At 46.4% G+C, this 24131-nt stretch overlaps 1 protein-coding gene across 2 annotated transcripts in view; it reads right to left on the bottom strand.

The window, feature by feature from the left end:
• The window catches only part of LOC146775949 (uncharacterized), a 790744-nt gene that overhangs the window by 201741 nt on the left and 564872 nt on the right, over positions 1–24131 (bottom strand). For both annotated transcript variants that reach the window (XM_085637356.1, XM_085637355.1), the window contains exons 4-5: positions 12386–13480; positions 8906–9084 (exon numbers count right to left, since the gene is read on the bottom strand). In XM_085637356.1, coding sequence (XP_085493482.1) covers positions 8906–9084; positions 12386–13452 — 1246 coding nt within the window. In that variant the 5' untranslated portion in view covers positions 13453–13480. The remainder of the gene's footprint in view (positions 1–8905; positions 9085–12385; positions 13481–24131) is intronic.

Raw genomic sequence — 24131 nt, forward strand, 5'->3', positions numbered from 1 at the left:
GGAGGTGCTTGTGGTCTTCAATATGGCTCCGCCTCCTGCATCCACAGTGACTCATTTTACACCGATGAGGCCAGGTTTGACGTTTGCTAGTTCTTGATGTGGTGAACCCCAGGGGTTGTTGAGTTACACTGGACTCCAAGGACGCTCTCAATGGATGCCGGCAAAGTGCCAAATAGGAAAATACATGTCTGTGATTTTTGAACGTCTTTGAGAGACTTTTCGCAGCTAATATTGAAACTTAAGACATTGCGCTACCAACCTCCTTTTGAAGGCGCCTTGTTCTGTAGATTGACACTGGCTGCTACTTTTTCTGTGGCCTCATTTTTTCCAGACCGCTCTCTCTCTCCTGTCCTAGCACTTACTCTTGTGTTTCACTTTTGGCACATGCCTACTGTGTCGCTCCTTTCACACCCCCAAACAGCAGGTGTGCGCGCCAGCCACTCCTCAAAGTTCACCGCAAGGAGAGACACAAAAGTACAGAGAGGACGGCAAAGGAGGAAAAAAAGTGACTGTGACCACAGTGACATTCTTCAAACTGTCTCAGCAATTGCAACTGGCAGTACTGGTGCAAACCGAATCATTTCTAGGCGCTACCTGAGTCTGGCAGATAAGGGAACTGAGACCCAGGGTGGTGAGGTGACATGGGCATCAACTAGGGGTCGTGCTCCTGGGACACCTGTCCTGATGCAAGCTGAGGTCATCAGTGCCAAGACGTCTGTTCCCTTAAGGTATCTATCCATCCTCTCTAACTGTAGCAGCTGATCTTACGGTCAATGCCCCACTGTTTTTACTTGTTGTTGATGTAGGATGAAGTAGAGTGCATGTATTCTGATGGATTACCTTGGCTAGATATGTGTAAAAAACACATTGTGAAATGATTGATTGATATTTTTTTTTATGTATTGTGATGAATCAAGAAACCATTTTGCATTTTTATCATGATATATATATATATATATATATATCTCGGCATTTGCCGGGTTCCATGGAGCAGCGTTTGAGAGGATATGGAACAGGAGCATTCATGTGGGGCCCATCCAGGGTTTCATTCCATTTATCCCAGCAGATGATATTGTGGCCAAGAAATTTTTCACGCACTGTAAATCCCAGAATCCATCGGGGACCGAAACCTCACCTGATTGGCCCATTGGAGGGCAGAAATAGAGACAGTTGCGTGATGCTGAAATGTGGCTGTGATACACCAGGAAGAAGGGCGTTCCGCCCGAAACGCGTCGTGAATTACACAGCACATTAGGACTTATTGACCCACAGCCTGTATCCTGTTCTTCCCTGAATAAAGGTTTGCCACAACCCAGCGCTGGCTCAAGTGCACTCTTGTGCATAGGGCACCTGTTTTTTGATATATATATATATATATATATATATATATATATATATATATATATATATATATATATATATATATCACAGGAGAGACCACTCGATTCAGAATGACCCAAGGACACAGCGGGGATTCTTTCAGGAGTCCTTTATTCACCCATTGCGCAGCGTTATGCATTTCGGCCAGAGCGGCCTTCCTCAGACGCCATTGCAACTAGAGGGTACCGTCTCCCTCCTTCATTTATTATTGCGGTGCTCCCATTGGTGGGAGAGCAGCTGATCCTGTTCAACTGACGGCAGGTGTGATCATATGCGAGACCGCAACTCCCAGAATGCACTGACATGGAGGGTTCCTGCAACTACACGGCCCCCCCTTCACACGGAATTGCAGCACAAAAGTTGAACTTACCTTCCTGTCAACGCATTTGCCATGTCCATGTCTGGCCGAAATGCATAACGCTGCGCAATGGGTGAATAAAGGACTCCTGAAAGAATCCCCGCTGTGTCCTTGGGTCATTCTGAATCGAGTGGTCTCTCCTGTGATACTTTCCGCACAAGCCAGAAGTGCGGTACAAGGACCCGCCCTGTCAAGAGTCCCGGATATTACTGGCATCTTTGTTGTGGCTACCAAGGGATTGGTGTTTACCGGGACCGCCACGAGAACGGATCAAGCCTAAGGCTGCTGTCAGAAGGCAGACCGTGACTGCACGGGAGAGAGGACTCACTGCAGTGCTCTCTTCGGCCCGATTTGTTCTGAACTTGAGGCTGGGGCGCTGGGGACCCGAGGGAGCCTTGACACTTTTATTTTAGGAGGGTTCCTGCAACTACACGGCCCCCCCTTCACACGGAATTGCAGCACAAAAGTTGAACTCACCTTCCTGTCAACGCATTTGCCATGTCAGTGCATTCTGGGAGTTGCGGTCTCGCATATGATCACAGCTGCCGTCAGTTGAACAGGATCAGCTGCTCTCCCACCAATGGGAGCACCGCAATAATAAATGAAGGAGGGAGACGGTACCCTCTAGTTGCAATGGCGTCTGAGGAAGGCCGCTCTGGCCGAAATGCATAACGCTGCGCAATGGGTGAATAAAGGACTCCTGAAAGAATCCCCGCTGTGTCCTTGGGTCATTCTGAATCGAGTGGTCTCTCCTGTGATATTTTCCGCACAAGCCAGAAGTGCGGTACAAGGACCCGCCCTGTCAAGAGTCCCGGAGATATATATATATATATATATATATATATATATATACACACCACACTCCTTCGCTGTCTGCAAGAAGTAGAGCACACACGGGGATCTCAGGTAGAACTGCGCTTTAATATGAACACTCGGCATGACGCGTTTCGTTCTTACGAACTTCCTCAGATGCCGTGATTAAGTGAACTGTTTGCCGCCCTCAGTTTAAAACACAATGTTCCCTTGTGATTGGTGGGATGCACTGCGGGCACTGCTGCAGGGAAAGTGCGGCCCGGATTCAACTGTGTGTATCCGTGCATTAGCAGACAACAGGCGTTAGTACTGGCCCAAGTGGACGGTGTCTGCTAGTTCTCCCCTCTTGCCAAAGATCTTCTGGGGCGTGATGTTAGGCAGGCAGCAGTTCCTCTGACCCCTCACCTCACCTATATATATATATTTTTTTAAATAGGTTAGGATGAAAAGGTAATAAAAAACGTTAAAGTCTAGTGTATGTGAAGCACGCAACGTTATTTGTGTAGGCAAAAGTAGAATAATCTGTCTATAGATACATTCTGTAAAGAAATAAGTTATATTGTTAGATAAACTTTAAGATAAGTGTTGCTGTCTTTTAATGATTGACTCTGATAACGGCTCCTTCCTTGTTTGTGGGGGTTCCAGTTGAGGAGGTGTGCTGGAAGTCAGCATAATCTGAGGTGGGCGCTAACTGTGAAGGCATCCTGTTCTTGATTGTCGCTGTGACGAGGTGTCGAATAATGACCCTGCCTTCTCGGACTTATTGCACAAACAATTGTCCCCATACCTGTCTCCATGTCCCCTCCTCTGTTTTCAGGCCCCAGCTGTTGGTCCTGTCGAACAGTATCCCTTTAAGACTTCTCCACCGGAGGCTCCCTCTGCCGACCATGTGACCTGGTCACAAGGGCCCCTCCGCTTCAAAGAGAAAGAGACGGGAGGAATGGTGAGCTCGCTTGGAAGACGCCGGAGAGGAGCAGCCGATGAGTTCGTAGGAGAACGGGACGTCCAGACCTTTTACATTGCACCGGGACTCGGAGAACCGCTGACCTGCCCCGACGAGAGAGAAGAGCTCCAGTCCATTGGGAGGACCAAGGACGATGAAGAGGGGGAGCCGGACCCTTCCCGGCACCGCGCTGAAAGGGGCCACGGCCCAGGAGGGTCGTGGCTCCACAAGGTACGAGGCCAGGTGGGGGCTGTGTGGGGTATGGGAAGAGCGGGGGTAAGGGGCAGACGCACCAGGGCTCCAGAATAGGCTAAGCACACTGAGAATGACAAAGCATCATAGCGCGTAAAGCCCTGGGAAAAAAGAACCCGCGCGAATCACAGTGTTGGTCGGGTGTACAGTCCCTCACTCCCTCTCCCTGACTAGTTTTAAAACACAGAAACGCTCCCCTGACCGTGCCTTCCTTTTCTTTTCTTTATTTTGGATTCCTGGACCTTGGCATCACTGCACGGAGCAATCAACCCCTCCTGTCCTCGGGAGCCTGATGCCGGAGGAATCCTGCTCTCTGATGAAAGAGAATAAAGACGACCTCTATCTTTCTGTTATTCTAACACACTGTCCTATAGTACTGGGTCCTTTAATAAAACACTCTAGCAACAATTCCCTGTCTTGCTATCTCTTTCTCCACCGCGCCACACGTGGTGTCAGAAGTGGGATAGTTACGTCTCTAAGAGAGAATGGAGAACTTAATTCAGCAGCTTATATGCGGTCAGGAGAAGCTGGAATGGGCGGTAGAAAAACAGATGACGACAGCCCATGCAGACAGGGAACTTTTCAAGGACACCATGACTAACCAAGCCAAACGGCTAGAAAAGGTCGCTGATGACCGACTAGAACTGACGGCCCAACTACAGAACCGCGCTGGGACCGGGCCCAATGTTTCCCTTCAAAAATATGTAACAGGTGAAGACCTCGATGCATTTTTACTTAACTTTGAAAGAGCAGCCAGAGCGTCAGGTTGGCCGGAGGCCAAGTGGCAATTCTTTTTGGCTCCTCTTCTCACAGGGGAGGCCCAGGTCGCATATCAAGTGGCAAACACTAATGGCCATACCCCTTACCTGGAGATAAAAGGGATCATTCTGGATCCCCTCAGAATGGACACTGAAGCGTACTGAGTTCGGTTCAGAAAGGAGCGGGGAACATCCACAGATAATCCAAAAACTCTGTCCTTTAAGCTGAAAGCAGCAGCGGACAAGTGGCTAAAGCCCCAAACAAGTACAAAAGAAGAAATCATGTCGCTTATTCACCTTGAACAATACATTATCCTATACAACGTTGGTTGAAACAACACACCTGCCTGACAGCTGAACAGGCCGTGGAAATGGCAACGTCTTTCTACCGGGCACAACCCCGCACGTTGTCATGGGACACCGAGAAGCCTCTATGCCCTCCTGATCTCACCGGAAGAGCGGAGCGAAAGACCCTGAAACCAAGTTCCGAGCCCTCAAAATCCGACACTATCATCCAGAACCCATTCCTGTTAGGGGTCCCCAGTGCTTCGAGTGCAGAGATTGGGGGCATATTGCTAGGAATTGTCCCCCGAAAAAGCCTCCAGAAGAACCAATGGACATAGGCTGTGTCCCTCAGTCCATCTTGTACACTGGCGAAATGGGACCCAGCTTTTACGTGAGTGTTTCTGTGGGTGGAGTGACCATCAGAGCCCTGCTTGACTCCGGCTGTCGACAGTCGGTTATTCGCCAGTCCCTAGTAAATCCATCTTTTCATAGAGCTCGACAGGTGGTCCCTATCGGATGCGTGCATGGAGATGTCAAACTCTATCCCTTGATCTGTCTACCCATTTCCCTTCCAAGCGGGGTGATGCTAGAAGCTAATCTCGGGGTTCTACCTTCTCTCGCAGAAGAAATGATCCTAGGCCAGGACAACCCGTCTTTCCCGACACTCCTTAAGAACACCTTACAGTCCAGAGAAACACACTCACCGCCATGTCCCTCTCTCCTTACCCAAGCCCCCTGGCTCACTGATAAACGTTTTCGCTATAATCAGTGGAATGAGTCCACTCTCCAGCCCGCTTGAGATCACGCCAGACGAGTCCCTCCAAACCAGACACCCGTATACCCCTTATTCCTGATACAGAATGAGCTCCTCTATAGGGTGGCTAAGGAAGGCGATACCCCCCAACTTTTGGTTCTTCAGACCTTCCGGGATCAGATCCTTTTTTTGCACATTCTCATTTTACAGCAGGTCATAGGGGAGCGCAGAAGACAACAGACATGCTTTTAGGGCACTTTTATTGGCAAGGTATATTTGCACATGTCACCAGGTTTTGTAAGGAGTGTGAAATATGCCAAAGGAAAAACCCATACAAACGCCCTCCTGTACCTTTGCAACCCGTTCCCATTGTAGGTACCCCTTTTGAGAGGATAAGCATGGACCTTATAGGTCCGCTCCCGCGAACCAAGAAGGGCAACCTCTACGCACTGGTGGTCGTTGACTACGCCACACGATACCCCGAGGCCTTTCCTTTACGTGCTCCCACCAGGCAGAACATTAGCGACAGGATATCTCACACATAAAGACTTCTGTATACCATCCCCAAACAGATGGCTTATGTGAACGCTATAATTCCACCCTGAAGTGGACACTAAAAATACTCCTGGGTGTGGAAGGGAAAGAATGGGATAGGCTCCTCCCTTTGGCATTATACGTAGTCCGAAGCCATACCCAATCTAGTCTGGTCTGTTCCCCATTCCAACCCCTCTATGGTCAGGAACCCAGGAGCATTCTAGAGATCACTAAAGAGTTCTGGGAACAGGAGAAGGAGGAAGAAGCCAAATCCTTTTTAGAGTATACTCAGGGCCTGCGTACCCGCATACAGAATCTGCGAGAATTCGTTGACGCAAATTTAGAAAAGGCACAAATCAAGCAATAACTGTTTTACAATCGAGGCAAGAGATGGCGCCACCTGAAGGTAGGGGACTGGGTATTGGTTCTCACGCCATCTGGGGTCACGAATGCAAGGTCAGCGTGGCAGGGTCCATATCAGATTCTGAAAAAGGTTGGCTTTACCTCCTATAAGATCCAAATCACTCCCAGACGAACCCAACTATACCATATCAACCTCTTGAAAAAGTGGTTGGGTCCTCTCCCCAAAGATCTCCACCTCGTCAACTCCATAACCGATCACGATAGCACTCTCAACCATCTGATAGTCAACCAGGAGCTAACAGGAGAACAGAGGAAATCTTTACAAAGCACACTATCTCCATTTGCCCCTTTGTTTTCTGATCTCTCTGGCCGCACTTCTCTGGCCGAACATTCCATGCACACCCAGCCAGGAAAGGTTGTTAGACAGAAACCTTACCATATCCCTACCTCCAGGAGAGAGGCCATAGAGAAAGAAGTGAAAAGCATGCTTGCCTTAGGAGTGATACGACCCTCACAAAGCGAGTGGTCCTCACCAATCGTGTTGGTACCAAAACCGGATGGATCCGTCCGGTTTTGCATAGACTTCAGGGCCACCAACGTGATCTTGAAATGTGATTCCTACCCCCTGTCGCGCCTAGATGAGTTGATTGAAAGACTAGGTGAGGCACAATACATCACAACTCTTGACCTCACGAAGGGGTATTGGCAGGTGCCTCTGAACCCGCAAGACCAAGAAAAGACGGCCTTTCCACGCCTTCTGGCTTGTTTGAGTCCACCGTCTTACCCTTCGGTTTACACAGGGCACCTGCCACTTTTCAACGTCTCATGAATCGTGTGCTGGCAGAACACCCAGCATACTCCTCTGCATATTTAGACGATATAGTCATTTACAGCCCCACATGGGAGTCACACCTCCAACATTGCCATCTAGTCCTTCGGGCTCTCCAGTCAGCGGGTTTGCATATCAATGTGAAAAAGTCAAAAGTGGGTTTTCAGAAGGTGAAATACTTCCTAGGAAAAGGACACATAGAGCCACAAGAAGAGAAGTTTAGAGCAATCACCCGAGCCCCTTTCCCTGTCACAAAGAAGGAGGTTAGGGCTTTTTTTGGCCTCCTTGGGTATTATCGCCGTTTCATTCCCCAGTATTCTAAAATGGCCACACCTCTTACCAATCTGCTAAAGATGGACGTAAAGACTAGGGACCTCCTTCACCCATCTCCCAAAGCTACACAAGCCTTCTTTGCATTGAAAAAAGCCATCACGTCTGGTCCCATATTACGTTCTCCTGACTTTTCCAAGCCCTTCTTGTTACAGACGGATGCATCTGAAAATAGGGTCGAGGCGGTACTGTCCCAGGTGTCTTCTGATGGGCTAGAATACCCTATACTCTTTTTAGGCCGAAAATTGTACCCCAAGGAACAAGGATACCCCATCATAGAAAAGGAGTGTCTTGCAATCAAGTGGGGTGGGTGGTTACGATACTACCTTGAGGGTTCCCATTTCATCCTCTATACTGATCACGCCCACGCTCCTTTGGATGAGCCGGAACAAGGGGAACAATCCGCGCATCCTGCGTTGGTTCCTGGCTCTACAGCCCTTCTCTTTTGAGGTTCGCCACCACAAGGGCTCAGAGAACGGGAACGCGGACTTCCTTTCCCAGGTCACCCTGTTCCCCGATCGGGATCAGGCTGGGAAAAGTTAAAACATTCTCCTTAGCCTCTCATAGCTAGTGCAATGTATTGCCTTTGATATTGAAATCCAGGCCCTTCGGCAAGGTGGCACAGATTCTATTAATCTTTTCAACAAAGTTCCTTGCTTGCATGTTGCATCTAGCCTTAGAGGCTATTGGGCCAGCTTGTTTTGTCGATGGCATCAAAAATGAACTCACAATTTTGAAAAGCTCTTTAATGGAGTTGGCAACATTATCAATCTTAGTACTAAGGAAGGAGACTCTAGCCTTCCTTATAGCATAATGATATTTCTTTACAGTGTCCCTGTACTTTTGTTTACTGACTGCATCATAGTGTTTTCTCCACTGTCTTTCATTTCTTTTACATTCCTATTTAAGGTTTTTAAGATATTTTGTGATCCAAGGATCATGGACCTGTGTGTGACTAGTTTTCAGTAATCTCTTAGGAATTTGTAAATCTAGTGATTTTTTTATCGAGTCTACAAATGTGGAGTACTTTTTGGTTATGTCCCCATTCAGCTTAGGGACAGAACTGAGAAGAGTACTTTCTCAGTTATCCTCATCTAATTTCGACCGACTTTGGCTTAAACTAGGTTGCTGGATCTGGCTGAAGATCATTACTAACTAGTGAAAAGGGAGTTCCATCAATGTCATTAAATATAATAAGTGATCAGAGTAGGTTGAAGAGATTGGTTTTGTTGCCATGGCTCCCAGACAACATGGATTAATGCCTCTATGGACAGAGATGTGGAAACAACACCTACACAAAACTTACCTATTCTTGCAGCAACCTCTCTTTGTGCTCCCACATCTGTGCCAGCCACAGCCCACAGTGCTTCTGCCACAGCTTCCTGCATGTGTTGGGTACGGCTTTGTTTCAGCATTGGCACGAGAGGGGCAATGCCATTTGATTCCATGATATTCTTCTGGGCATTTGGATTTCCTTCAACTAACCTAAAAAAAAGACAACTGCACATCATGTCAGGTATCACATGCAAGATTAAAAAGAAATTAGGTTTGACTTTGATGACACACAGCGGCAGTAATGGCAAATGTGATGGAGTTGTTTTCCATGAAACGAACACCAGTATTTGAAAGAGCTGATGTGGGTCATTGCCATGGACAACAAAGTACTGCTGTCACACATGGAGACTGAAAGCACACGCCAGAACAACAAGACAAATAAATCATTCTGCAAGCAGCATTGGAGAAAACAAAATTCCACAGCAGACCGTTGTATGTCAGACAGAGAAGTTCTGACTCCCTAATGGATACTTGGTATTGGAAATCATTGGCTCCGCCCTGTGCTGTGATAGGCTATTGCATTTCTCCTCCTTTGCACCGTACTCCACATGCCTCTACCCTTCAATGGAGCGCCCTGCACTCTGTATGGAACTAAAGAAAGAAAAAACAAGCAAGAGTAGAAAGCTCCCAAATGCACCTGTAATAATATTACTATAGGCCAGCACCCATCTTTAAATAGAATATATTTATATCAGTGCAAATAAAGAGCCTGCACTTATTTTATTTTATTTTGTTTATGATTTCTATAGAGTACTCTATCACCCAATTACAAAAAGAGAGGAGTCCTTATAAGATAGATTGAAAAAGCCATATTGTAAGTTGTTTTCTAAAAGAGATGTGGGCTTCATCACTTTAAGATTAGGAGGTAAAGAGTTCCACTATTTGGCGGCCACAAACGACAAAAGATTTGCCCCCAGTATGGGTCTGATGGATTTGAGGAGGCAAGATGAGATTAAGGTGAGCAGGCTGTAGAGTATGTGAGGGGGTTTCAAGTGGTAGAAGTACATCCTCCCATATTGCTCCATAAAGGGCTGTTACTGCTCTATAGGGGCCTGAAGCGGTCACAATTTTATGGAAGGTCCTATGGGGTTGCGGTTCTGTCAGACCCTGTTCCAGTGTTTGCGGAATGCCGTAGTTTCTGTCCTGTGAAATTGGAAGTGGCCTAGCGGTAGGTCAAATTCAGTCCTGAATTCATCAAAGGGGAGAAGCTTCCCATCACAATATAGATCTCCCACCTTTGTTGCCCCAGCAGTTGCCCACTGCTTCAGTTCTCCCCAGTTTCCACTATGGGGCAGCGCTGTGAGCGCCATTATGGGTAGGTCAGGCGAGTATAGTATTTTCAAACATTTTGAGTCCAACACCAACGTATCACTTGGAACTCTAAAGTATCGTCCTTGTGAGGGCACCCTGTCTTTAAGAGCACTCCCAGCAGTCTATCTAATGTTGGTTCAAATGGCCTGAGTGCTTCATCTGGATCCTGTCTGCCCACCATCCATTACGTGAACCACTGTAACTGTGCGGCAATATAGTATGCCTTAAATTCATGTACTGCTAGTCCCATGTCTGTCAGCTGGCAGTGCAATAAAGTGAGCACTACACGTCTGCGTCCTGGGCTCCATGTAAGCTCTGCGATCAAGGAGTTCAGTTCCATGAACATCCCTCTGGAGATCCATATGAGTAATACCGTAAAAAAAAGACAGTAGTCGCGGAAGCGCCACCATTTTAAGCAGTACCACAGAGAGGGAACATTTTCCACAACTCTATATTTGTTTTCAGCGATTTAAAGGTTATTCCCACATTCCCTTCCAGGAGGTCAGTCAGCTCATGAAAGACTCGGACACCCAGATATTGGAAACAACGGGGCTCCCACTGTAGCGAGTCGAGACCCTCTGGGAAGTCTTGGTTCGCTTGTGTCGGGAATAATTTAGATTTTTGCCAACTGACCATTAAGCCCGACAGTACCCCAAACTCTGCCAACATGGCTCTGGCTCCACTCACGTCATCCAACATATTCATAAGAAAGAGCAATAGGTCATCCACATATAGGGCTATTCCGTGAGGACAGTCACCCACTTGCACTCCCCAGTACCAATTTCCTAATCTGGCGTGGAAGGCTAATGGCTCCATTGCTAGTGCGAATTCGGAATGACCAGCTGGTTTCAATTCTAAACGGCTGATACATAATAAGTCCTTTGGAATTAAAACCAACAGTTGGGGTTGGAAAGCCTACGACCGAAGGTCAGAGGCTTTCCCACCTCCATTGTAATAGGCCCCAAAGTATAACATAAACCTTCAAAGATAGCCTCCTATATGTGTGCATAGCTTCATACAAGTGAGTAGCCATCGTTGACTGGTTTTCCAACAGGTTTTTAAATAATAAAGACTGGGAAAAAATGTGATGTGGTGCACTGCAAGAGAGGAGCCTGGTAGCAGTGTGTGTGGAGCTGCTGGGCACTCCTAAAAGAGTAAATAAATAAAAATAAAAACAAGCAAGCCAAATCAAAAAAGTTTCTAATCTAAAAAGGGTGTCTCACATTGGCCCCATAACTGAAAGGACTTATTTGTTGGGGTGGCTGTGCTCATGTGCATAGTACAAATGTAGTATGTTTCTCCTGAATTGAAATCTTTCAATTAAGCCAACTGGCACTGTTAAAGTAAATTGACTTTCAATTAAAAAATTGACAAAGCCAACAGTTTTGACTTTTTGAAGCGGACGTTGTCTCATGCTTCATTTAACACGCAGAATAGGCAGGCACAGTATAGACAGCAATAGATCTTGTTTTTGTTTGCAGAGAAAAGGTACCAGCTGTGCAAAATTCCCTCAAATACATAACAAGCAGAGCACAGGTGGCATGTGTGTGTGCGCCTGCGTGTGTGTGTGTACCTGTGTGTGTTCCTGTGTGTGTGTGTACCTGTGTGTGTACCTGTGTGTGTGTGAGGCTCATATCATGAGGGTGGAGGGGTGAAAGGTGACTCTGTTCGTCTGCTTTTGTGCAAAGATGATAAAATCTTGGATTCAGAAAGGCAGTGTGCTTGTGTATTGCAGCATGGTTGAACATGTCAATGGTGTTTTTTTCTTGAAAATGTTTTATGCTGCAAGAAAAGAGAAAAACATTTAATTTACTGTGAAGCACTGATTTGCATACAACAGAATCAGTGCCATAAGCTTTCACAAATATGCAAAATCTTTGGGGTGTATTTACTAAAGTTTTGTGTGAGCGCTCTTGTGGCAAAACACAATGCAAAATGTAATAGTTATTTAATATATACTGTAAAAGCTCCAAGCGCAATAAAAAGTTTGATCCGCTAAGCGAGCGCCTGAAAATACCAAAAGAAATACACACCTTTGTGTTTTTAAAGAAACACTCAAAGAGAAATACGTTTTCTTTAACAGAAAATATCTTCATATGCTTCATCTTCAGAATCATACCTATTCCCACATTTCCTTTACCTGTTTAGTAGGTTAATTGCACAGATTTGCATGACTTTGTGTTTGGATTTTTCCATCTGAATGAGAGGGAACACTCCATTTTCCTTAATGAATGCATCCTGGTTTTTTGGGTGTTTTGACAGAATGTTTGCCACAGCTTTGCTCAGCACTATCAGCAGTTTCCTGGACTCACTTTCCTTAAAGAGGCTCACTAAGACCGAAAGGTACTCCTGCTTCCCTATAGCATCCTTGCAGTCTGCGCTCTGTTCAGCCATTACACCCAAGATACGTACAGCAGGTATAAGAATGCTTTCTCTGCTTTCCTTCTCCGAACTATTAACATTATTTACATGCGCTATGATGTTCACCAGGGCTGGTATGGCATTAGCTGTGCACAAGGCCTCCACACAATTTTTTTCTGAGGCGAGTTCATCAATTATGCTTATTACACTGGAGAGCATCTTCCTTTGTTCCTCTTGAATCAGAGGAATCAGAACCTGAAATCCATTGCATTGAATGATCTGTTCCTTAACATTTTCATATTTCAGTATGCTGTGTAATATATTTAATACATATTGTTTGACGTTGTCTCCTAAATCTTTTGCCAGAACTTGAAGCAAGATAGGAACCAAACCTTCCTTTATTAGACTTGGAGACCACGAGTTGGAGGTCCCCGGTGTTTTCACCGTTGCGGTGGCAATGATCGAACCTGCACATAAAGCCTCTTTGCCGTTATTTGAATCAAGAAAAATAATAAGGTTTTTGAAGACGTTCAGTTGCGATCTTCTTAAACTGATAAAATAGTCAAGCAAATGCGCGTGTCCATGCAGTGCGCACAGCTCAGTTACCCCGAGCCTCTGACTGTTAACCGCTGCAATGTCTGCACCGAGCAAGACCAGTAGCTCCACAGTCTGTTGAGCAGCACTTATGACAGCCAGCAGCAGTGGTGTGTTGCCAACCCCATCCTGTGTCTTCAGTTCAAGTTGCTCTTCTCCAGCGGTCTCAATAAACCGCTCCACAGAAGCCGCATAATTCCTGGATGCCGCGTGGTGTATGGGAGCCCAGCCACGGTCATCAACCTCCACCATGCTTGAGAAGGCACGCCTTGCTCTTCACCTGTAAAACGTCACAAGAAACCTTTATGAAAATATGTTAATCAAAGTAATTAAAGCAAGTTTAAACAACGTGTCAAAGTTTTTCGTAAACATTTTAAATGTATGGGATCCTTGGCTTGATGCCGGAGGAAGATGGTGGTGCCCAAGTGACGTTCCGTGGAAGGCAACATGGTGGTGGTTCCCTCATCGGCAGCTCCTCTTTATGTCAGCACTGTGCTCACTAAGCAGTGCAGTATCATTATTTAACTTTCTCATCATCGGGGAGAGACGCACACCGTACTTACCAGTGGCAGTGCGTTTCTTTTCTTCACAAGCGCCCACCAATTTACAAGAACGTCATGTTGCAGGTAAATAAGGAAGCGCCTTGAATATCTATCCTCCACATTTTTGCTCAAAATGATATCCAGCAATGCTTCCCTCATTTTTAACACACTGCTCCTTCTTCAAAGGTCACTTCTTATTGACATATTTATTTAATACTAAACTATGGGATTTCTTGGATGACTAACTATATTTTTGATAAATATTTGAGGACATATAAAGATAAGTTGCCTCCACATGGACTTTATTCATCCCATACATATATGTATCACTTCTACTCAGACTTTGCATTGTTTTCATCATTCAACATTAGTGCATTCATATTCTCTGTGTTTTGAGAAGTGGCATATCCCATAGTACCTTAACTGATAGCCCTATCAACCACTTACCCACGCTATATTGAGACTCCTAGGCTGCAGTCTCTTCCACATAAAGATACCATACTATTTTTCTAACAACCTTAACAAACTGACCCTTATTTTTTAATTATGGGTAGGGTGAAAAAACTCAAAACAACACCTAAGTCCTCCCTCTCATAGATATATTAAGAACCCCAATGCAATCTCACAGATTGTAACAATAGAAGATCCATGCACCCCTGTACATAGATGCAGTACCTCTTCCTCATCCTCATCTTCCTCTACAGCTCCTTCATTACTTGTTACTGGGAAGGCGTCAACTAAGACTTAAGAAAGACAACCATCTCCTACAAAATCTATTCCTTCTGTGTCAATGTATATTCTGGTTGGAGAGATTAGGGCCTTGCCTCCTTACATGGAAGAGAAAAATGAAAACTACAAACTCTCAGTAACAGATGGTCTCATATGGATGAAAGAATCTCAACAGCTGAACAACACATTACAACCTTTACAAAAAACTACCCTCAAAGTAAATGATCTTCAAACACAGGTCTATATTTTACAGAAACTAGTCGAAGACCTTGAAAACCGAATCAAAAGAAACTGTTTATGTATACATGATCTCCCTGACAGTACTAAGGGTACAGACTCGATTGCATTTTTCAAACCCTTACTTCCTAAATAATTAAGTCTGCCAAAGTTGACTTCTTTCAATATCCAACAAGCACACAGATTGTGTCACCAGCCCACAGCTGCTTCTACTTCCAACAAACATAAAGGAGTTATTCTTTACGTCTTGCAATATACACATCTACTCAAGGTACTTTCCGTAGCCAAACAGATGAAATGATTTCATAGTCAGGTCATAATATTTACTTCTCTCCAGACTAAACCAAAAGTACTGTGAATAGATGCAGAGACTTTTTGAATAGGAGACCAATGCTTTGCTCTCTTGGTGCTTGTTTTGGATTATTTCATCCTTGTTTCTTCAAAGTGACTTACCAGAATAAAACAAAAACATATGATGATCCCATTCAACTGAACGCTTTTCTTGGGACTTGTAGAGTTGAATACATGGATATCGCAAGATCCCCCAAATCCTATATTATTCCTATAATACTATTCATTTATCCAAGCATTGGTTTTGTTAGCTAATATTTATACACACACACACACACACACACACACACACCCACACACACACACACACACAGAGTATATATACACAGCTGTTGTCCCTTTGATATGTTATTGTATAATAGATTGTAGATAGTCTTGTTATTAACTTTTTTCTCCTACTAACTTGTTCTTCTGCAGGTGTTCTCTTCTCATCTCTACCTGTGCCTGCTCCTTGTTTCATATTCCACAGTCCTCCTTGTGCCTTAGTTTCCCCTGGAGTTTGGATGTGTCATCCTTTTCATGTGGTCTCCCTCCCCTATCCCTTTTCAAATATTTTTAGGTATGTTTCTCTTTTTCTAATAGGTTATCTCTTTCTGTTAGAAAATTCCACATTTTCCCCTTCTGACTATTTTCTTTCCACTATACTCTATCTTTCCATTGAACTACCCTATTGTCTTATAAATATCAATGCAATGCCTTATCTTCATATTACTCACCCCATTTGTTCTTTCATGGTTCTCAACTAATCCCCTCAGTGCTCTGTATGATTTATCTTTTTATTCAGATTTCTTTTTAAGTTATTGAAAAATATATCGTGGAATGTCAGATTTAAATTCTCCAATTAAAAGGCAATGAGTTTTGACTCACTTACCAAACCTCTGTGCCGATATTTCTCCCTTACAAGCACATCTTACAGAAAGTGAGTCTTTGACATTAAAGAAAGGGTGGGTCGGTGAAATTTTGTTTTCTCTGGGAAACTAGAAAAAACTGGACTTAGAACACTTTATCATAAATCCCTTCATACTCATTTGATATTCCAGGACATTAATAAAGACGGACAATGGTTACTCCTTCAACTGTTGATTGATAAAGGTCCAGTTTCTCTTTTTAACGTCTATGATCCTATTGCTCCAGATTGTCTGTTTTTTTCTAATATTGCTCAGAAATTTATGAAATGCCCGGATAATAACATTTGTTTTAGCTGATGAATGTAACCAAATTGTAGATACATTTATTGACAGGAATTTCATGTCTCAGTATATTTCAAATAAATCACAGAAATCATTTGTTCACGCCCTTGCACAGAGAAATTTCATTAATGCTTGAAGATTATGCAATCCAACATTGCAAGAATACACACATTTTTCTCCAGTACATCATACACAATCGAGAATAGATCATATGTTTATCTCACATGATTAATTCAAAACCTACATTCAGCAGATATAGCCTCTATCTTGATCTCTGATCATGCCCCTATCTCTACACAACTGCACATTCTTTCTAAACCTACCTCACCAAAAAATGAAGGTTTAATAACACACTTCTATTAGATACCTCTTTTACTTCATTTTTCCATGAATACTTCCATTTTTTTTTTAAACATATTTTATTTTGTCAATTTGACTATCACAACGCAGGACTCTGTACTCCAGAGACGTCTGCCAGATCTCTCATACATATACATGCTAGCAAATGACAGTTGTGTTTGCGAAAACATTTAGTTTCCCCTCCCTTAACTCCCCCTCCCCCCAACTCCCTGTGATCGCACTACTTCCGCCTAATCTTGCTCTCCTACTCCCACCAACCAAATATCCCACCCTCATGGCTCGCACCCCCATGTACCCCCTCAGTGGCCACTGGACCCTACTAGCATCTACCCCAATGTACTGGTCTCCTCCTCCACCGGCGGCTCTAAACATATTCCCCGATAGTCCGCCCACCGTTTCCAGATCTTATAATGTTTGCGTGGGCACCCCCTGGCCACAAAGAGGGGCTGCTCTAGTCCCATACAAAAATCTAATCCATTCTTCCATACCGTCATGGAAGGGGCTCGTATCGCCTTCCACACCCTAGCAATATCCCGCTTAGCCAGCGAAAACCCCAACAACATAAGGTGTAGTTTGTAGATATTGCCCCCTATGCCCTCCATGACATGAAGTATAGCCAGCCGCGGCGATCGGGGGAGCTCCCACCCCAGCACCTCTGAGAGGCACGCCAACACTTCCCTCTAAAGACCTGCACTGCCATATAGTGTGCAGGAAAGTGCCTTCCTCCCTACCACAAGGCAAACACTCCGGGGAAGCAATCAGTCCCGCCCGCCACAATCGTGTTCTTTTAAAATAAACCCTGTGGAGGTACTTAAACTGAACCAGACGGAGCCTCATGGCTATAGCTGCGCCCCGCGGTGCTGCCAGTGCCTCCATCCAGTCCTCTTCCTCTAGGGCGCCCACGTCTGCCTCCCAATCCCCCCGAAGTTTGCTCAGTGTGGAGGAACTGTGTGTGACCATGGATTGATATATCTTGGAGATCTTTTTATCCTTTAGGTCCCCCATAAAGACTTTCGCCTCCAATGGGCTAAATTCCGGGAGTGACTCCAGGCCCACCAGACTAGGTGACAGGGCGTGCCGGAGCTGGAGATATTGAAAAAATTGCGCCCGTGGCATATGGAACTCCCTCTGTAGATCCTAAAAGGATTTGAGTGTCCTACCCCTTATTACATCCCCCAGTGTGGAAACGCCAATATCGTCCCATCCCTTGAATCCCTGCAGTGCCGCCAATTGGGGCAGACGTCCATTATTCCACAGGGGGGTCTCCCAAGTCAAGGTGTGCCACCATCCCATGCGGCGCAGAGCCTGCCTCCAGATCTGAAACACTATCCGTGTGACCAGTGGCAACGCACCTCTCAACGGCGTCGAGTATAGGAGCGTATGTAATGTGTGACACCCCATAAGCTGCCGCTCCAGCGCATACGCTGGATCTCCCCTATCCCCATACCACCATTCATTAAGAACTAGCAGGTGCGATGCCTGGTAGTATGATAAGATGTCCGAGGTCGCAAGCCCTCCACAATATGTGGACAAAAAGCATGTTCATATTGACACGCGTTACCTACCCCCTTACCACAACAATTGCCCGAGCACCGAATTCACCAGCCTAAACCAGGCAGGATCCGGTATGGGTGGTTCTGTAGCTGATAAAGGAGCCGAGGGAGCGCCACCATCTTGAAGATTGCTGATCTTCCAAACTGGGTCAGGGGCATACGAGACCAAGATTTAATGTCTGAGCGGTCTCGCTCCCAGACCGGAGCCATGTTCCGTTCCCAGAAGATTGCCGGCACATCAGACAGAAATACCCCCAGGTACTTCAGGCCCCCCACCACCAACTGAACCAAGGAAGCCCACGCACCCACTCTCGTGCGTTCTCCCAGAGCCCACAAGGTGGACTTGCGAGAGTTCATATGCAAACCCGACGTTTCCCCAAAATTCTGCATGATGCCCAGAAGCCACGGCCCTGTCCTGTCCACGTCCGTAAGAAAAAATAGGACATCATCTGCATATAACACGATCCGGTCGGACAGACCCGAGGACCACTCGAATCCCCGGACCTGCGCATCAATGCGTACCCACGTCACCAGCGGCTCCATGGCTAGGGCGAAGAGGTACGGAGACAGGGGGCACCCCTGCCTCGTACCCTGCCCTAAGGAAAAGGTGGGGGAGGACGCACCAGCCACCCGAACCGATGCCGTGAGCTCCGTGTAGAGGAGCGTTATGTACGAGAGGAAGCGGGGACCAAGATTAAGTCTACGTAGCAAGGCAAAGAGGTAAACCCAGCTGAGGGAATCAAACGCCCTGTCCGCGGCTGCCAGGAGTACAGCCGCCGTCTCTCCCGTCGTCCGAATGGCCGCCACTGCAACGTGCGCCCTCCGTATGTTGTGTCTGGTCGCCCGCTGGGGCATAAATCCCGCCTGATCCGGGTGCACTAAAGCAGTGATATGAGGCAAAAGACGATTTGCCAATGCCTTTGCCAATATTTTAGCCTCCACGTTTAATAGGGATATGGGGCGATATGAGGCATGTTGGTCTGGGGGCCGACCTGGCTTATGAAATACCACCACTTCCGCGTGTCCGAAAGGGGTGTGCTCCCGTCGGATTGGAGGCACGCGGAAGTGGTGGTATTTCATAAGCCAGGTCGGCCCCCAGACCAACATGCCTCATATCGCCCCATATCCCTATTAAACGTGGAGGTACCATTTTGGAAGGCAAGTCCGCAAGGAACTTATCAATGGTGGCTCCTGATAAACATTCCCGCGGGGCGTTCAATTCTGCAAAATAGACGGCAAAGCTCTCAGCTATGGCTAGGGGATCCGTAATCGGCCTCCCTGCCGAGTCCCGAATACCCGGTAGATCCTGGGCATGGAAGGTGCCTTGTCAGAGACGGTGCAACATTTTACTAGACTTGTCCCCCCATTGATATACTCTGCTACGCGTCGCCAACCAGACCTGACGTGCCTCATCCAGCAACAGAGCTGCACAGGCCTGTTGTGCATAGAGCAATTGCCGCACATTCTGATCCCTCCCAGCCCCCTGACACCGACGCTCAAGTGCCTCCACCTCCGCATGAATCAGTTCCTCCCTGCGCTTCCTACGAGCCGCCACGCACCAAGATATATCGACTCCATGCAAGGTGGGCTTCATCGCTTCCCACAAAATCGCGGCACTAGTGACAGATCCCTCATTGTCCATCAGATACCGAGCAATCACCTCGCTCATATGGGACCCATACTCTGCATTTTGCAAGTGCCAAGTGGATAATCTCCAACGAAACGGTTATTTCCCCCGTCCGATACATATCTCAATGGACACCGGAGAGTGATCCGAAAGGCCGCGAAGAATACATTCAGCTGTCACCACCCTACCTACCGCCGCCCGAGGAACAAAGACATAGTCAATCCTAGATAGTGAGTGATGAACCGCCGAGAGGTATGTGTATCCCCGCCGATCGCCATGCTTTTGTCGCCATACATCTATCGAATCCAATCCCATAACTAGCGAGTGTAGTTTCGTGGAAAGACCACTCCCCGGGCTACCCCCAACTCTAGTCCTATCTTTAGTCAGGTCCATCACATTGTTCCAATCCCCACCCACCACGGATAATCCATCCGGCATATCAGCCCACAAGGAGAGCAGTTTCTCAACCAGGTTCCATTGTAAAGGAGGGGGAGCATAGACACTGCCCAGGATCAGGAAATCCTCCCCAATTCTGCCCCTGATAAATAGATACCGCCCCTGCGTATCGGCCCACTGTCGTACGTGTACATATGGAACCCTACGATGTATCAAGATCACCACTCCTCGCGAACCCCTTGTAAAGCCAGCGTGAAATACCTGCTGAAAGCCATACCGCTTTAAGCATAGGGCCTTTGTACCCAACAAGTGCGTTTCCTGTAGCATTAAAACATCCGCCCCTGCCCTCTTCGCCTGATGAAGTATCGCCCCACGCTTGATTTTGTCCAGGGCTCCCCACACATTCCAACTAATAATACGGAGACAGCCCGGGTTTAAGTGGCTATCATTTGGTGTTCCTGTCATGAGATGGCGCACGTCCCAGCCCAGCGAGCAGAGAATCGTGGCGGCGCAGTGGTGAAGAACAAGTGTCCAGCAGAAGTGCGATCTGAAAACTGAAACAACCCCTCCCCAACAAACCCCCCACCCCATACCTCAAAAAACTCTGAAGTATCTGTCGCGGCAGGGCCGAGCCCCAATCCCCAACAGGGGAATGAAGCCCGCCCCGACCAATGGATCCCCAACTCACAGCCCATATCCTCTGAATACTTCCATTTTAATCAAAAAGATGGTATTGCCTTTCCCACTATTTGGGATGCCTTCAAGCCGACATATTTAACTATGTAGCTAAGAAATGAAATTTATCTCACACTCAATCCAAATAAGTTCTTGTAACAATTAATGAGTTAGATCACTTCTTTTATACCTCCAGATCAAAACAATGTTTACACTAACCTATTAATGCCAAACTTACATTTAATAAATTATCTACTAAAACACATCAACATACCTTCTTAAATACAGGGCAAAATTTAACTGCGGTCAAAATAAATCTGGGAACCTGTAAGCAAATTACCTCAAAAACAAATTAAATCAATATTAGATCATTCTCAGACCCTCTCGACAAAGATTCAGAACAGTCCAGAAAAGTCCTCATCTAACTCTGACATTATAAATGATCTTTCTAGTATTCAAAAATCTTTCAATACACAGCTTGATTTTACTTCATTAGAATCAGATATTACACAAGCAGAACTTCATATCACATGACACTCACTCGAAAAAGATATAGCCCTGGTCCAGAAGGTTTCACTGTTGAATCCCATTAAAACTTTTCCAAATGATTTTTCCCTAAACTCAATACTCTTTCAGTTCCTTCTCACGTTTATGTAAACCATCTGGTTCTTTCCCAGATGCCCTTATTTGTTTTATCTCAAAAGAGGGAAAAGATCCCCACTATTGTAAAAATTATAGACCTATTTCCCTTGTTAATACTGATTACAAAACTTTTTTATATGCATTAGCTTTACGATTAGAATCCTTTCTTTCTGATCTTTTAGGTAAGGAATAATTAGGTTTTGTTAAAGGAAGGTATATATCTGATAATACCTGTCTGTTAATTGATATTTCATCAAAATCGACACATATGTTTGAACGCTTATCAGCATTCACTTTAGATGCCAAAAAAGCTTTTGACCGTGTTTATTGGTTGTTTATTTTTCATATGCTTAATTGGTTTGGATAAAGTCCCAAAATGATTACCCTAATATCCCTTCTCTTTACATCTCCCAGCAGCCATTTTTGAAAATAGACTAGCCTCTCCCTATTTCACATCAGGGTTTTTCCCCTTTCACCTTCCCCATGCGAGTGCCTTTTGCAATCAATTCTCCCAAAGGCTTACATGCACGCGTCTGCATGGACAAAGATGGCTGCTCTCGCCATTCGTCCAAAGCAAACAGCATGCGCGCGTCCGTAGGGACTGTGGACAGTCTGAAGCCATCTTCTGCCCACTATTGTTAGGGCAACCAAGCTGCCCTCATTTGGGATTCACAGGTGGGCACTTTTTATGGAGTCTGGCTCTGAAGGTATGGGAGCCACCGTGGTTTCAATTTGTCTCGCAATGAGTCATCAAACACACTCGCTCCTTCTTGCGCTCCCACTCCCGGGCTTGGGATTCATAGGCGGGTGCTTTTTATGGAGTCTGGCTCTGAAGGTACGGGAGCCGTCGTGGTTTCAATTTGTCTCCCAATGAGACATACAACACGCTCGCTACTTCTCGCGCTCCCACCCCCGGGCTTGGGATTCACAGGCGGGCGCTTTTTATGGAGTCTGGCTTTGAAGGTACTGGAGCCGCCGCGGTTTCAATTTGTCTCGCAATGAGACATAAAACACGCTAGCTCCTTCTCGCGCTCCCACTCCTGGGCTTCGCACTCATTTCAGCGTTCACACTTGCGGAAATCTTTTCTGATTAACCTTGCTGCATCCTAACGAGAATCAAGCGTGTGTTTACGTTTCCGAATATTGATAAATCATTTTCTTGCCTTTCCCTCTGCCCTAGTGTGCTGAAAAAGGGACACCGCCTGCAATGCTGCTTTTGCGCTTTGTGTTTTAGTGGCCGTCTTCGCGTGCGAGGTACTGTAACACTTATCTCAAGACGACTAAAAAAAAAAAAAAAGAGTTGCCCCAGGTAATTAAAGTAATTAAATATTCATTTACTCTACCTTTCCAGTAGTATCACAAATTAGGCTCCTGCATTTAATGCCTGCATCGCCTCTTTTTATTCTAATGGCTGTGCTTTGCGTCCGCAGAGACCCCCTGTTGTCTCATGTCAGGGGTGAGACGTTCATCCAGTCCAGAGACCCTCAGTTGTGTCATGTCAGGGGTGAGACGTTCACCCAGTCTGGAGACCCCAGTTGTCTCATATCAGGGGCGAGACCCCCAGTTGTCTCACGTCAGGGGAGAGACGTTCAGTTGTCTCGTGTCATGGGTGAAACGTTCACCCAGTCCAGAGACCCCCAGTTGTCTCATGTCAGGGGTGAGACCCCCAGTTGTCTGATGTTAGGGGTGAGATGTTCATCCAGTCGTGACTGCTAAAGACCCGGGTCCGGCGGAAGGTTTACACCCTCAGTACCAGCTCCCGAGGTCTCGGTTCTAGACAAGTTGTTCGCTGTGCAGTCCCAAGCACGCTGATGGTGTGCACTGTGCACTCGAGCCTGCTGGTAATGAGCACCTGATCGATAAGGCATCAGTCCGTGCATATCGATCATATGGGAAGAGCTCGCGGGCGTGGGCGGGGTCAGGAGTCCGAGGCAGGGTCAGAGCATCCTTTATGGTATGGGCTTTGTGAGCATCATCTGCCTGTCACACAACCCTTCACTCTGTTCGTCACACAACCAGTCACTCTGTCCGTCACACAACCCTTCACTCTGTCCATCTCAGGATCCCACTCCTACCCAATCCCCGCTCATGTCAGCAGTGCATGCACCAGGCAGACCCTGTGGACAGTTGTTGCCAGAATTAAAGCACCTCTTCTTCTGACACTGAGTTTGTTTCTTGGCGCTATACTACTTCCATGTGGGCTTCCACTCTAGCGCTTTTCACTCTCCCTGTGCGGCGCAGTCGAAGTTCCCTGTTTCCTGCAGTAAGAATCTCCTTGTCCGGTGTGGGAGTGAGATGCAACCTCTTGCTCCCGTACCCCTTCCGTGGTGCGGTGTGTGGGTGAAGCTCCCTGTCCGGTGAGGGAATGAGATGTAACCTCTTGACCCTGTACCCTTCTGTGGTGCTGTGTGGGGGTGAATCTCCCTCACTGGTGTGGGTGTGAGATGTAAACTCTTGTCCCGGTTCCCCTTCCATGGTGCGGTGCTGGGGTGAATCTCCCTGTCCGGTGTGGGAGTGAGATGTAAACTCTTGACCCTGTACCCATTCCGTGGTGCGGTGTGTGGGTGAAGCTCCCTGTCCGGTGAGGGAATGAGATGTAACCTCTTGACCCTGTACCCTTCCGTGGTGC

The sequence above is a fragment of the Triturus cristatus genome, chromosome 12 (genome assembly GCF_964204655.1).
Source record: "Triturus cristatus chromosome 12, aTriCri1.1, whole genome shotgun sequence".
NCBI classification, from domain to species: domain Eukaryota; kingdom Metazoa; phylum Chordata; class Amphibia; order Caudata; family Salamandridae; genus Triturus; species Triturus cristatus.